Below are 15254 nucleotides of genomic sequence, written 5' to 3'. Positions count from 1 at the left end.
GAGTCGAAAGCCTTGGCCAGGTCGATGAATACGGCTGCACAGTAATGTCTCCTATCGATGGCGGTTATGATGTCGTTTAGGACCTTGAGCGTGGCTGAGGTGCACCCATGACCAGCTCTGAAACCAGATTCCATAGTGGAGGAGGTACGGTGGGATTTGAAATGGTCGGTGATCTGTTTGTTGGCTTTGGAAGTCTTTAGGAAGGCAGGGTAGAATAGATATAGGTCTGTAGCAGTTTGGGTCTAGAGTGTCTCCCCCTTTGAAGAGGGGGATGACCGCGGCAGCTTTCCAATCTTTAGGGATCTCAGACGATATGAAAGAGAGGTTGAACATGCTAGTAATAGGGGTTGCAACAATTGAGGCAGGTAATTTTAGAAAGAGAGGGTCCAGATTGTCTAGCCCAGCTGGTTTGAATGGGTCCAGATTGTCTAGCCAGGCTGGTTTGAATGGGTCCAGATTGTCTAGCCCAGCTGGTTTGTATGGGTCCAGATTGTCTAGCCCAGCTGGTTTGTATGGGTCCAGATTGTCTAGCCCAGCTGGTTTGTATGGGTCCAGATTGCCCAGCCAAGCTGGTTTGTATGGGTCCAGATTGTCTAGCCCAGCTGGTTTGTATGGGTCCAGATTGTCTAGCCCAGCTGGTTTGAATGGGTCCAGATTGTCTAGCCAGGCTGGTTTGAATGGGTCCAGATTGTCTAGCCCAGCTGGTTTGAATGGGTCCAGATTGTCTAGCCCAGCTGGTTTGTATGGGTCCAGATTGTCTAGCCAGGCTGGTTTGTATGGGTCCAGATTGTCTAGCCCAGCTGGTTTGAATGGGTCCAGATTGTCTAGCCCAGCTGGTTTGTATGGGTCCAGATTGTCTAGCCCGGCTGGTTTGAAGGGGTCCAGATTTTGCAGCTCTTTCAGAACATCAGCGATCTGGATTTGGGTGAAGGAGAAATGGGGGAGGCTTGGGCGAGTTGCTGTGGGGGGTGCAGGGCTGTTGACCGGGGTAGGGGTAGCCAAGTGGAAAGCATGGCCAGCCGTAGAAAAATGCTTATTGAAATGTATTACTTCCCAGGACATTACTGAGGTTAGAGAATAACATACTGCAAACGAGGAGGATGCACATTTCTGTTTGAAAAAGCTAGCCTTTGCTTTCCTAACTGCTTGTGTATATTGGTTCTTATTAACTTCCCTGAACAGTTGCATATCGCTGGGGCTATTCGATGCTAACGCAGAACGCCACAGGATGTTTTTGTGCTGGTCAAGTCTGGACTGAACCAAGGACTATCATCTATTCCTGGTTCTATATGGTTAGCAGATGTTATTGGTCACATGGTTAGCAGATGTTATTGGTCACATGGTTAGCAGATGTTATTGGTCACATGGTTAGCAGATGTTATTGGTCACATGGTTAGCAGATGTTATTGGTCACATGGTTAGCTGATGTTATTGGTCACATGGTTAGCTGATGTTATTGGTCACATGGTTAGCAGGTGTTATTGGTCACATGGTTAGCAGGTGTTATTGGTCACATGGTTAGCAGATGTTATTGGTCACATGGTTAGCAGATGTTATTGGTCACATGGTTAGCAGGTGTTATTGGTCACATGGTTAGCAGGTGTTATTGGTCACATGGTTAGCAGATGTTATTGGTCACATGGTTAGCAGATGTTATTGGTCACATGGTTAGCAGATGTTATTGGTCACATGGTTAGCAGATGTTATTGGTCACATGGTTAGCAGGTGTTATTGGTCACATGGTTAGCAGATGTTATTGGTCACGTGGTTAGCAGGTGTTATTGGTCACGTGGTTAGCAGATGTTATTGGTCACGTGGTTAGCAGATGTTATTGGTCACATGGTTAGCAGATGTTATTGGTCACATGGTTAGCAGGTGTTATTGGTCACATGGTTAGCAGGTGTTATTGGTCACATGGTTAGCAGGTGTTATTGGTCACATGGTTAGCAGGTGTTATTGGTCACATGGTTAGCAGGTGTTATTGGTCACATGGTTAGCAGATGTTATTGGTCACGTGGTTAGCAGGTGTTATTGGTCCGTGGTTAGCAGATGTTAGTGGTCACATGGTTAGCGTGTTATTGGTCACGTGGTTAGCGGAGGTGTTATTGGTCACATGGTTAGCAGGTGTTATTGGTCACGTGGTTAGCAGATGTTATTGGTCACATGGTTAGCAGATGTTATTGGTCACATGGTTAGCAGGTGTTATTGGTCACATGGTTAGCAGGTGTTATTGGTCACATGGTTAGCAGGTGTTATTGGTCACATGGTTAGCAGGTGTTATTGGTCACATGGTTAGCAGATGTTATTGGTCACATGGTTAGCAGGTGTTATTGGTCACATGGTTAGCAGGTGTTATTGGTCACATGGTTAGCAGATGTTATTGGTCACATGGTCAGCAGGTGTTATTGGTCACATGGTCAGCAGGTGTTATTGGTCACATGGTTAGTAGGTGTTATTGGTCACATGGTTAGCAGATGTTATTGGTCACATGGTTAGCAGGTGTTATTGGTCACATGGTTAGCAGGTGTTATTGGTCACATGGTTAGCAGATGTTATTGGTCACATGGTTAGCAGATGTTATTGGTCACATGGTTAGCAGATGTTATTGGTCACATGGTTAGCAGGTGTTATTGGTCACATGGTTAGCAGGTGTTATTGGTCACATGGTTAGCAGGTGTTATTGGTCACATGGTTAGCAGATGTTACTGGTCACATGGTTAGCAGATGTTATTGGTCACATGGTTAGCAGGTGTTATTGGTCACATGGTTAGCAGGTGTTATTGGTCACATGGTTAGCAGATGTTATTGCAGTGTAGCAAAATGCTTGTGCTTCTAGTTCCAACAGTGCGGTAATATCTAACAATTCCACAACTACCTAATACTCACAAATCTAAGTGAAGAAATGGAATAAGAATATATGGATGAGTGATGATCGAGCAGCATAGGCAAGATGCAATAGATGGTATGAAATAGTGTATTTACATAATGAGATGAGTACTGCAAAATATGTAAACATTATTAAAGTGACCAATGATTTCACGTCTGTATGTAGGCAGCAGCCACTCAGTGTTAGTGATGGCTGTTTATCAGTCTGATGGTCTGGAGGTAGAAGCTGTTTATCAGTCTGATGGTCTGGAGATAGAAGCTGTTTATCAGTCTGATGGCCTGGAGATAGAAGCTGTTTATCAGTCTGATGGCCTGGAGATAGAAGCTGTTTAACAGTCTGATGGCCTTGAGATAGAAGCTGTTTTTCAGTCTCTCGGGTCCCAGCTTTGATGCACCTGTACTGACCTCGCCTTCTGGATGACAGCGGGGTGAACAGGAAGTGGCTCGGGTGGTTGTTGTCCTTCTCTCTCTTCTCTGTGCAGTGGGGACAGGAAATGAGAATGGCTGCTCACCCATAGCCAACAGGCAGGTTCTTTCACTGCAGGAATAATACATAGGCTATTAATGTTTACCAAATAATGGTTTTAGAACAGTCTACAGGAATGTTGTCAGTAAAATTACAGAGATGCAAAATGCTTCCTAGAATGTAATTTTGTTTTTTTTGTTCTAGGTTGTAGCCATGTGATTTACATTACATGTGTAGCTGACGCACAGAGGTCTTACACCTATTTGCCAACAGACATGTTTTTTATCTGCACTCTCTCTCCCCTCTCCTCTCCTCTTCTCTCTCTCTCGCTCCCCCCTCCAGTCCACCCTCCTTGGACTGTTAGCGATAAGGCCATGAAACAGTGTGATACAAACAACCTACACTGATAGCCCAGATAAAAACATGTCTGTTTACAACTAGCTGCCGAGACCTGTGTGTCAGCTGTAATGTAAATTACATGGCTCCAACCTAGAGTTGGGACGATACATTTATCGTTGGGACGATAAACCGACAAATACATGTTACACAAATGTTTTTGTTCAATAAAGTCCCTCTTTTATGTCCAAAAACCTCGGGTTTAAATTTGGCGCGTTGTGTTCAGTAATGCATTGTCTCAAATAACATCTGGTGAAATTGCAGAGCCAAATGAAAATTACAGAAATACTCATCATAAACGTTGATGAAAGATACAAGTGTTGTTCATACGATTAAAGATCAACGTCTTGTTAATCCAGCTGCCGTATCAGATTTGAAAAAGGCTTTTTTCGGGGGGGAAGCACACCATGCGATTACGTTAGGACAGCGCCTAGCCACAAAACACCATACAGACATTTTCCAGCCAAGGAGAGGACTCAAAGTCAGAAATGTTGTTAATCAGCGGTACCGATTGTCCAAGTCAACATTCTGGCAGGGTTCTACACTGTTTTTATAAATGTTTTTATTTACAAGGACCACGTGCTTTTAGTTGAGAAATGTAGGAGCACAGTCAAAGTATTTGAGGATGAGTACTATTATGATAAGAAACGACAAAGTTTATGAATAAACATTTGTGCTCAATTACAATGTACCTTTAAATATTTGAGTCATTTCAGGTGAGACAAATGTTCAGCCGCCCCTTTTAAGTGGCGGACCGTTTTGCATTGTAACAGTGGGATTGGCATGTCTGTCTGTCTGTGAGGGGTGAGATTCTCCATGTCTCTTCGCTAGCGGTTCAGCAAGCCGTAAACTAACACTGAAAAACAGCCTGGCCTGTGAAGATAATGTAAATTACCAAGGAACGTTACAACAGTCTCACTTTTTAGGAGACTTTCTGTTAAATTCGACCAACTTCTGTGTGCTTCTAAAAAAATGTATCTTTCAGCACAGCTCCCCAAGACACTGTTGCTTTGAAAGGTGGGAGATATGAGATTCCTTGTTCTTTATGTGATTAGGCAGACTCACTGTAGAGCTCTGCCTTGTGTATCTTGACAACACTAATCTATACATGGTCAAACTAAGCTTTGCACTGACTGACTGACTGGAGGGAGGCAGATGGAGTCTCTGCCTCGTTTTGCAACATATCGCTGAAGGTCTGAGCTATAAACGTTCTCTTCTGTCTTTCTCTCTTCTTCTCTCCATTTCTGTCTGTCTCTCTGACCTGTGTGTGTTGCAGCTCCCCTGGTGACATCGGGGACTTTGTTCGAGGCTTTTGAGAAGATGGGGAAGAAGCATAACAAGGAGCAGGTTCCCCCAGCCGAGCCCAGCAACAAGAAGCCTTCGGCGGGCAAACAGAAGACCAAGCTACCCCCTGCCTCCACACAGACACACAACGCACACAAGAACCTGGAGGATGCATTCAAAGCAGTGAGCCACACACACACACCACACACACACACACACACGTACACACACACACACACACACACACACACACACACACACGTACACACACACGACACACACACACACACACACACGTACACACACACACGTACACACACACACACCAGCAACTTACACACATGTCCGCAACACAAGGGACACACACACACACACACACACACACACACACACACACACACACACAGGGAGGAGTGACTGTACTAATCTAGGGGCGAAAGTCACATACTGAGAAATAATTTCACTGTTTTGCACAACATGCGCATGTTTCCATACTGGTTTCCAGTGTCATAGTGCTCCAGTCCAGGACTCAGTCTCAGGTGTACTGGTAATTTACCAAAGTTACTGGAATCTTCAGGATAATTAACAGAAGCGATATGGCAATCTATCTTAACTTTGGTCATTTATACAAATGTATTGATATTAGAGGTCTTCATGGATCCTCACCTGTCCCGGTGACCCCGAGGGGGGTCCGGATCCAGAACGCTAAATAATGTCCTGGGTTGGTTCTGATATGATTTTCACGGGTCTTGGGATGGTTCTGATATGATTTTCACGGGTCTTGGGTTGGTTCTGATATGATTTTCACGGGTCTTGGGTATGGGTAATTCTAACTGACTTGTCTGGAAGGACCCGTACAGATCCGAACACGACTGCAGCAGTAGACAGAGAGAGAGATTTGTATTTATGCTGCTGCTCTTGCTTTTCACCAGAGCGGAGCGTGGATCTTGTTGTTGGCCAGTCATAAGTCATCAAAGTGGCAACAGGCTACAGTCATAAAGCATCGCTCCATGTAGGACAGGAGATAGGAGATATCTGATCAGTGGAATGAGAAGTTAAAGGGGAATGACAGGCTACAGTCATAAAGCATCGCTCCATGTAGGGCAGGAGATATCTGATCAGTTACAACCACCAAGAGCCAACAGGTCGTCTGCTACTTGATGTTCAATGGAGATGTTTTAACTGGTAACTGTAGGATGAGAAAGCACATGCAGCCTCAGTTAGCCTAGCTAGCTACCGTTAGCTAGTTTCTCCCAGTTTAATGCATTCAACACGGGTACTACATCATCATATTTGATAAGTAACCTATTAGTCTACTAGAGCAGCACCCCTCTCCCTCCTCCCCGGGTCAGTACGGCCCCTCCCCAGCCTCCTAGAGCAGCACCCCTCTCCCTCCTCCCCGTGTCAGTACGGCCCCTCCCCAGCCTCCTAGAGCAGCACCCCTCTCCCTCCTCCCCGTGTCAGTACGGCCCCTCCCCAGCCTCCTAGAGCAGCACCCCTCTCCCTCCCCCCGTGTCAGTACGGCCCCTCCCCAGCCTCCTAGAGCAGCACCCCTCTCCCCCCTCCCCGTGTCAGTACGGCCCCTCCCCAGCCTCCTAGAGCAGCACCCCTCTCCCTCCTCCCCGGGTCAGTACGGCCCCTCCCCAGCCTCCTAGAGCAGCACCCCTCTCCCTCCCCCCCGTGTCAGTACGGCCCCTCCCCAGCCTCCTAGAGCAGCACCCCTCTCCCTCCTCCCCGTGTCAGTACGGCCCCTCCCCAGCCTCCTAGAGCAGCACCCCTCTCCCTCCTCCCCGTGTCAGTACGGCCCCTCCCCAGCCTCCTAGAGCAGCACCCCTCTCCCTCCTCCCCGTGTCAGTACGGCTCCCCCCTCCTAGAGCAGCACCCCTCTCCCTCCTCCCCGTGTCAGTACGGCCCCCCTCCTAGAGCAGCACCCCTCTCCCTCCTCCCCGTGTCGACGGCCCCTCCTAGAGCAGCACCCCTCTCCCTCCTCCCCGTGTCAATACGGCCCCTCCCCAGCCTCCTAGAGCAGCACCCCTCTCCCTCCTCCCCGTGTCAGTACGGCCCCTCCTAGAGCAGCACCCCTCTCCCTCCTCCCCGTGTCAGTACGGCCCCTCCCCACCTCCTAGAGCAGCACCCCTCTCCCTCCTCCCCGTGTCAGTACGGCCCCCCCTCCTAGAGCAGCACCCCTCTCCCTCCTCCCTGTGTCAATACGGCCCCTCCCCAGCCTCCTAGAGCAGCACCCCTCTCCCTCCTCCCCGTGTCAGTACGGCCCCTCCCCAGCCTCCTAGAGCAGCACCCCTCTCCCTCCTCCCCGTGTCAGTACGGCCCTCCCCAGCCTCCTAGAGCAGCACCCCTCTCCCTCCTCCCCGGGTCAGTACGGCCCCTCCCCAGCCTCCTAGAGCAGCACCCCTCTCCCTCCTCCCCGTGTCAGTACGGCCCCTCCCCAGCCTCCTAGAGCAGCACCCCTCTCCCTCCTCCCCGTGTCAGTACGGCCCCTCCTAGAGCAGCACCCCTCTCCCTCCTCCCCGTGTCAGTACGGCCCCTCCCCAGCCTCCTAGAGCAGCACCCCTCTCCCTCCTCCCTGTGTCAGTACGGCCCCTCCCCAGCCTCCTAGAGCAGCACCCCTCTCCCTCCTCCCCGTGTCAATACGGCCCCTCCCCAGCCTCCTAGAGCAGCACCCCTCTCCCTCCTCCCCGTGTCAATACGGCCCCTCCCCAGCCTCCTAGAGCAGCACCCCTCTCCCTCCTCCCCGTGTCAATACGGCCCCTCCCCAGCCTCCTAGAGCAGCACCCCTCTCCCTCCTCCCCGTGTCAGTACGGCCCCTCCCCAGCCTCCTAGAGCAGCACCCCTCTCCCTCCTCCCCGGGGCAGTACGGCCCCTCCCCAGCCTCCTAGAGCAGCACCCCTCTCCCTCCTCCCCGTGTCAGTACGGCCCCTCCCCAGCCTCCTAGAGCAGCACCCCTCTCCCTCCTCCCCGTGTCAGTACGGCCCCTCCCCAGCCTCCTAGAGCAGCACCCCTCTCCCTCCTCCCCGTGTCAATACGGCCCCTCCCCAGCCTCCTAGAGCAGCACCCCTCTCCCTCCTCCCCGTGTCAGTACGGCCCCTCCCCAGCCTCCTAGAGCAGCACCCCTCTCCCTCCTCTCGCGCTTTATTAGTTCCGGTTAATTATCTTAAATTACTTTTCTGCTGCTTCCCCCACTCGGATCAGATCAGACCGGGTCTAATTAATGAAAAAAAGAATCGAATCAACAATGACATTATTTTCAATATAATTATTCCAACTATTGACTTTTTTTCACAACTGCCTCCAGTTTGACTCCAAAACATTGATGCTAAATACATCTTGACATAAACACATTTATTTGCCTTTTATATAAAAGATATTTCATGCTGAAACCCTCATATTAAACACTAATGGTATTCACTAAGTTGATGGTTAATATTTAAGGTAATGTTTCACAGCTTTGTCGTGATATATTTTTTAAATTTATTTTCAAATCATCTTATTTAATTTTACATTTAACATTTACATTTAAGTCATTTAGCAGACGCTCTTATCCAGAGCGACTTACAAATTGGTGCATTCACCTTATGATATCCAGTGGAACAACCACTTTACAATAGTGCATCTAAATGATTTTATATTTTCCGATGAGCTTAGGCCACAGACAGGGGCGGAGTATTAGACACCTGGGATATTCTGAAGTCCCAAAACAGCACCTAGATGTCTGGTAAAGTCCTTGAAAGATACCAAATGTTCCCTCCCTTTGCAAACCGACTCGGGTCTCGATTTTCATGAGTCGTGACTCGACTCGGACTCCATCACTAGTGACTGTTGCCAGAAAGTCTTTAGCTTGAATACTTCAACATGCTCGATATAACAGCATATTTTACATGGCTCTTGTGGTAGCTTGAATACTTCAACATGCTCGATATAACAGCATATTTTACATGGCTCTTGTGGTAGCTTGAATACTTCAACATGCTCGATATAACAGCATATTTTACATGGCTCTTGTGGTAGCTTGAATACTTCAACATGCTCGATATAACAGCATATTTTACATGGCTCTTGTGGTAGCTTGAATACTTCAACATGCTCGATATAACAGCATATTTTACATGGCTCTTGTGGTAGCTTGAATACTTCATCATGCTCGATATAACAGCATATTTTACATGGCTCTTGTGGTAGCTTGAATACTTCAACATGCTCGATATAACAGCATATTTTACATGGCTCTTGTGGTAGCTTGAATACTTCATCATGCTCGATATAACAGCATATTTTACATGGCTCTTGTGGTAGCTTGAATACTTCAACATGCTCGATATAACAGCATATTTTACATGGCTCTTGTGGTAGCTTGAATACTTCAACATGCTCGATATAACAGCATATTTTACATGGCTCTTGTGGTAGCTTGAATACTTCAACATGCTCGATATAACAGCATATTTTACATGGCTCTTGTGGTAGCTTGAATACTTCAACATGCTCGATATAACAGCATATTTTACATGGCTCTTGTGGTAGCTTGAATACTTCATCATGCTCGATATAACAGCATATTTTACATGGCTCTTGTGGTAGCTTGAATACTTCATCATGCTCGATATAACAGCATATTTTACATGGCTCTTGTGGTAGCTTGAATACTTCAACATGCTCGATATAACAGCATATTTTACATGGCTCTTGTGGTAGCTTGAATACTTCAACATGCTCGATATAACAGCGTATTTTACATGGCTATTGTGGTAGCTTGAATACTTCAACATGCTCGATATAACAGCATATTTTACATGGCTCTTGTGGTAGCTTGAATACTTCAACATGCTCGATATAACAGCATATTTTACATGGCTCTTGTGGTAGCTTGAATACTTCAACATGCTCGATATAACAGCATATTTTACATGGCTCTTGTGGTAGCTTGAATACTTCAACATGCTCGATATAACAGCATATTTTACATGGCTCTTGTGGTAGCTTGAATACTTCAACATGCTCGATATAACAGCATATTTTACATGGCTCTTGTGGTAGCTTGAATACTTCAACATGCTCGATATAACAGCATATTTTACATGGCTCTTGTGGTAGCTTGAATACTTCAACATGCTCGATATAACAGCATATTTTACATGGCTCTTGTGGTAGCTTGAATACTTCAACATGCTCGATATAACAGCATATTTTACATGGCTCTTGTGGTAGCTTGAATACTTCATCATGCTCGATATAACAGCATATTTTACATGGCTCTTGTGGTAGCTTGAATACTTCAACATGCTCGATATAACAGCATATTTTACATGGCTCTTGTGGTAGCTTGAATACTTCAACATGCTCGATATAACAGCATATTTTACATGGCTCTTGTGGTAGCTTGAATACTTCAACATGCTCGATATAACAGCATATTTTACATGGCTCTTGTGGTAGCTTGAATACTTCAACATGCTCGATATAACAGCATATTTTACATGGCTCTTGTGGTAGCTGCTAGCCTTACTATTTTTGCAAGACTGTACATTACAAAATGTAGCTTCAGAGAACATTAGACCTCATTCAATTGACTATTCTGTTCCAGTTGGACGTTGGTTAGGTTGTGGGTGTATGGTAATTCCTGTTCTGTTCCAGTTGGACGTGGGTTAGGTTGTGGGTGTATTGTAATTCCTGTTCTGTTCCAGTTGGACGTGGGTTAGGTTGTGGATGTATTGTAATTCCTGTTCTGTTCCAGTTGGACGTGGGTTAGGTTGTGGATGTATTGTAATTCCTGTTCTGTTCCAGTTGGACGTGGGTTAGGTTGTGGATGTATAGTAACTCCTGTTCTGTTCCAGTTGGACGTGGGTTAGGTTGTGGATGTATTGTAATTCCTGTTCTGTTCCAGTTGGACGTGGGTTAGGTTGTGGATGTATTGTAACTCCTGTTCTGTTCCAGTTGGACGTGGGTTAGGTTGTGGATGTATTGTAATTCCTGTTCTGTTCCAGTTGGACATGGGTTAGGTTGTGGATGTATTGTAATTCCTGTTCTGTTCCAGTTGGACGTGGGTTAGGTTGTGGATGTATTGTAATTCCTGTTCTGTTCCAGTTGGACGTGGGTTAGGTTGTGGGTGTATTATGTATAGTAATTCCTGTTCTGTTCCAGTTGGACGTGGGTTAGGTTGTGGATGTATTGTAATTCCTGTTCTGTTCCAGTTGGACGTGGGTTAGGTTGTGGATGTATTGTAATTCCTGTTCTGTTCCAGTTGGACGTGGGTTAGGTTGTGGATGTATTGTAATTCCTGTTCTGTTCCAGTTGGACGTGGGTTAGGTTGTGGGTGTGTGGTAATTCCTGTTCTGTTCCAGTTGGACGTGGGTTAGGTTGTGGGGGTGTGGTAATTCCTGTTCTGTTCCAGTTGGACGTGGGTTAGGTTGTGGATGTATTATGTATGGTAATTCCTGTTCTGTTCCAGTTGGACGTGGGTTAGGTTGTGGGTGTGTGGTAATTCCTGTTCTGTTCCAGTTGGACGTGGGTTAGGTTGTGGATGTATTGTAATTCCTGTTCTGTTCCAGTTGGACGTGGGTTAGGTTGTGGGTGTGTGGTAATTCCTGTTCTGTTCCAGTTGGACGTGGGTTAGGTTGTGGATGTATTGTAATTCCTGTTCTGTTCCAGTTGGACGTGGGTTAGGTTGTGGGTGTATGGTAACTCCTGTTCTGTTCCAGTTGGACGTGGGTTAGGTTGTGGATGTATTGTAATTCCTGTTCTGTTCCAGTTGGACGTGGGTTAGGTTGTCGGTGTGTGGTAATTCCTGTTCTGTTCCAGTTGGACGTGGGTTAGGTTGTGGATGTATTGTAATTCCTGTTCTGTTCCAGTTGGACGTGGGTTAGGTTGTGGGTGTGTGGTAATTCCTGTTCTGTTCCAGTTGGACGTGGGTTAGGTTGTGGATGTATTGTAATTCCTGTTCTGTTCCAGTTGGACGTGGGTTAGGTTGTGGATGTATTGTAATTCCTGTTCTGTTCCAGTTGGACGTGGGTTAGGTTGTGGATGTATTGTAATTCCTGTTCTGTTCCAGTTGGACGTGGGAGAGCTGAAGCAGCAGCTGGACCGGAGCCAGTCTCTGTTTCCTGACAACCCGTCAGTCTGGGTCAAAGACCTGGCAGGATACCTCAACCACGCCCTGGCTGCTCCCGAGATGGAACCCACCCTCAGCAGCTACACACACGGTCAGTAACATAACCACAACACGACCAAAACCAGGCCTCTGTTTAAAAGTTAGGAGCGCCAGGCCTCTGTTTAAAAGTTAGGAGCGCCAGGCCTCTGTTTAAAAGTTAGGAGCGCCAGGCCTCTGTTTAAAAGTTAGGAGCGCCAGGCCTCTGTTTAAAAGTGCCGGCCTCTGTTTAAAAGTTAGGAGCGCCAGGCCTCTGTTTAAAAGTTAGGAGCGCCAGGCCTCTGTTTAAAAGTTAGGAGCGCCAGAAAACATAACTTCTTTAATCAATTGAAATGCAGCTTATATTGGGCCTATATGAATTCTAGCTAACTTTTTATTTATTTTAACCTTTATTTAACTAGGCAAGTCAGTTAAGGATAAATTCTTATTTACAATAACGGCCAAACCCAGACGACGCTGGGCCAATTGTGCGCCGCCCTATGGGACTCCCAATCATGGCCGGTTGTGATACAGCCTGGAATGGAACCAGGGTCTGTAGTGACGCCTCTAGCACTGAGATGCAGTGTCTCAGCCCGCTGAACCAGGGTCTGTAGTGACGCCTCTAGCACTGAGATGCAGTGCCTTAGACCGCTGTGATACAGCCTGGAATCTAACCAGGGTCTGTAGTGACGCCTCTAGCACTGAGAATAAACAGCATTTAAATAGATGACTAGAAACTGGCTTAAACCGCTGGCATCACAAATAAGCAATGGGACAGAGACAATGAAAACGATATTATGGAAATGACTCTGGTACGGTACCGCTCCACGTTGACTCGGTACCGGTACCCCTCCACGTTGACTCGGTACCGGTACCCCTCCACGTTGACTCCGGTACCGGTACCCCCACGTTGACTCGGTACCGGTACCCCTCCGCGTTGACTCGGTACCCGGTACCCCCCACGTGTGACTCGGTACCCAGGTACCCACGTTGACTCGGTACCCAGGTACCCCGTGTTGACTCTGGTACCCGGTACCCCCCGTGCGTGTAGCCGTTTTATTACCCAGGTACCCCCGTGTGTGTAGCCGTTTTATTACCCAGGTACCCCCCGTGCGTGTAGCCGTTTTATTACCCAGGTACCCCCCGTGTGTGTAGCCGTTTTATTACCCAGGTACCCCCGTGTGTGTAGCCGTTTTATTACCCAGGTACCCCCCGTGCGTGTAGCCGTTTTATTACCCAGGTACCCCCGTGTGTGTAGCCGTTTTATTACCCAGGTACCCCCCGTGTGTGTAGCCGTTTTATTACCCAGGTACCCCCCGTGTGTGTAGCCGTTTAATTACCCAGGTACCCCCCGTGTGTGTAGCCGTTTTATTACCCAGGTACCCCCCGTGTGTGTAGCCGTTTTATTACCCAGGTACCCCCCCGTGTGTGTAGCCGTTTTATTACCCAGGTACCCCCCGTGCGTGTAGCTGTTTTATTACCCAGGTACCCTTTTTCTCTCTGCATTTATGGGAAGGGCTGTCAGTAAGCATTTCACCAGTTGTGACATACAATTTTCTTTTTGATTTTACAACAACCATAATACAACCACAACTCGACGTCTCAGTGGTCGACAGTCCCGTTCTAACCATTTAGTACCATTTTATAACCCTTCTCACTCCTCTCTGTCTTTAGATTACCCATACTGCCTTGCGGGGAAGGAGCTGAGGGGCGTGGTCAAAGCTTTGATTGGTCGCTGCAACGAGAGTCTACAGGACTTCTACGACCACTGTGTTTACACCATGCTGAGAGAACTGGACAAACGGACAGGTGAGAGAAACGGACAGGTGGGAGAACTGGACAAACGGACAGGTGAGAGAAACGGACAGGTGAGAGAACTGGACAAACGGACAGGTGAGAGAACCGGACAGGTGAGAGAACCGGACAGGTGAGAGAACCGGACAGGTGAGAGAACCGGACAGGTGAGAGAAACGGACAGGTGAGAGAAACGGACAGGTGAGAGAAACGGACAAACGGACAGGTGAGAAAACCGGACAAACGGAAACGCAAAATGGGGATCCTGCATACTTCCAGTTTATCGCTAGACACTTTTTTGCTACGTAACAGCACAGGATCGTCATTTTGTGTAGTTCTAGTTAGCTGTAGTGTTGCATGCTGGGTAGAGGGTATACAGTCAACTTAAAGCTGACTCTCCTGTCTCTCTGTAGGAGAACCTCTCCATGGTTACCGGGTCTGTATCCAGGCCATCCTACAAGACAAGCCCAGAATGGCGACACAAAACCTTCCTAACGTGAGTGTCCGTCCATCCCAGTGTGTGTGTGTGTGTCTGTTGTATTGGGTAACCATGGATACAGGTACAACAACACTACTACTGTTGTATTGGGTAACCATGGATACAGGTACAACACTACTACTACTACTGTTGTATTGGAATCTTCAGTCAATACATTTAATTAAATACGATTTATTAAAAGCATGGCTAATAAACGTACATGGATGATGGTTACACTAAGTTATATACAATATCTCTCCTCTGTCTCTCTCCTCTATCCTCTCTGTCTCTTTCTCTCTGTCTCTTTCTCTCTGTCTCTTTCTCTCTGTCTCTTTCTCTCTGTCTCTCTCTCTCTCTGTCTCTCTCTGTCTGTCTCTCGTCTCTCGGTTCTCTCTGTTCTCTCTCTCGTTTGTGTCTCTCGTCTGTCTCTCGTCTGTCTCTCTGGTCTCTCTGTCTGTCTCTCTGTCTGTCTCTCGTTGTCTCTCTGTCTCTCTGTCTGTCTCTCTGTTCTGTTTTGTGTTCTCTGTCGTCTCTTTCTGTCTCTCTTCTCTCTCTGTCTGTCTCTCGTCTGTCTCTCTCTCTGTCTCTCTGTCTCTCTCTGTCTCTCTCGGTCTCTCTCGGTCTCTCGGTCTCTCTCGGTCTCTCTCGGTCTCTCTCTCGGTCTCGGTCTCTCTCGGTCTCTCTCTCTCGGCTCTCTCTCTCTCGGTCTCTCTCTCTCGGTTCTCTCTCTCTCGGTGTCTCTCTCTGTCTCTCTCTGTCTCTCTCTCTCGTCTCTCTCTCTCGTCTCTCTCTCTCTGTCTCTCTCTCTGTCTCTC

General features: G+C 47.4%; 1 protein-coding gene across 3 annotated transcripts in view; it reads left to right on the top strand.

Moving 5' to 3' along the window:
- tmem214 (transmembrane protein 214) overlaps positions 1–15254 on the top strand; it is a 66715-nt gene that overhangs the window by 5380 nt on the left and 46081 nt on the right. For all 3 annotated transcript variants that reach the window (XR_006770392.1, XM_045721257.1, XM_014206295.2), the window contains exons 2-5: positions 5025–5215; positions 12093–12243; positions 13842–14018; positions 14375–14457. Coding sequence is in view for 2 of the 3 variants with exons in the window: in XM_045721257.1 (XP_045577213.1) it covers positions 5025–5215; positions 12093–12243; positions 13842–14018; positions 14375–14457 (602 nt within the window). In the remaining variant the exon portion in view is untranslated. The remainder of the gene's footprint in view (positions 1–5024; positions 5216–12092; positions 12244–13841; positions 14019–14374; positions 14458–15254) is intronic.

The sequence above is a fragment of the Salmo salar genome, chromosome ssa06 (genome assembly GCF_905237065.1).
Source record: "Salmo salar chromosome ssa06, Ssal_v3.1, whole genome shotgun sequence".
Taxonomy (NCBI): Eukaryota; Metazoa; Chordata; class Actinopteri; order Salmoniformes; family Salmonidae; genus Salmo; species Salmo salar.
The sequence above is the reverse complement of the archived record's forward strand: the minus strand, read 5'-3'. Positions and strand labels throughout refer to the sequence as shown.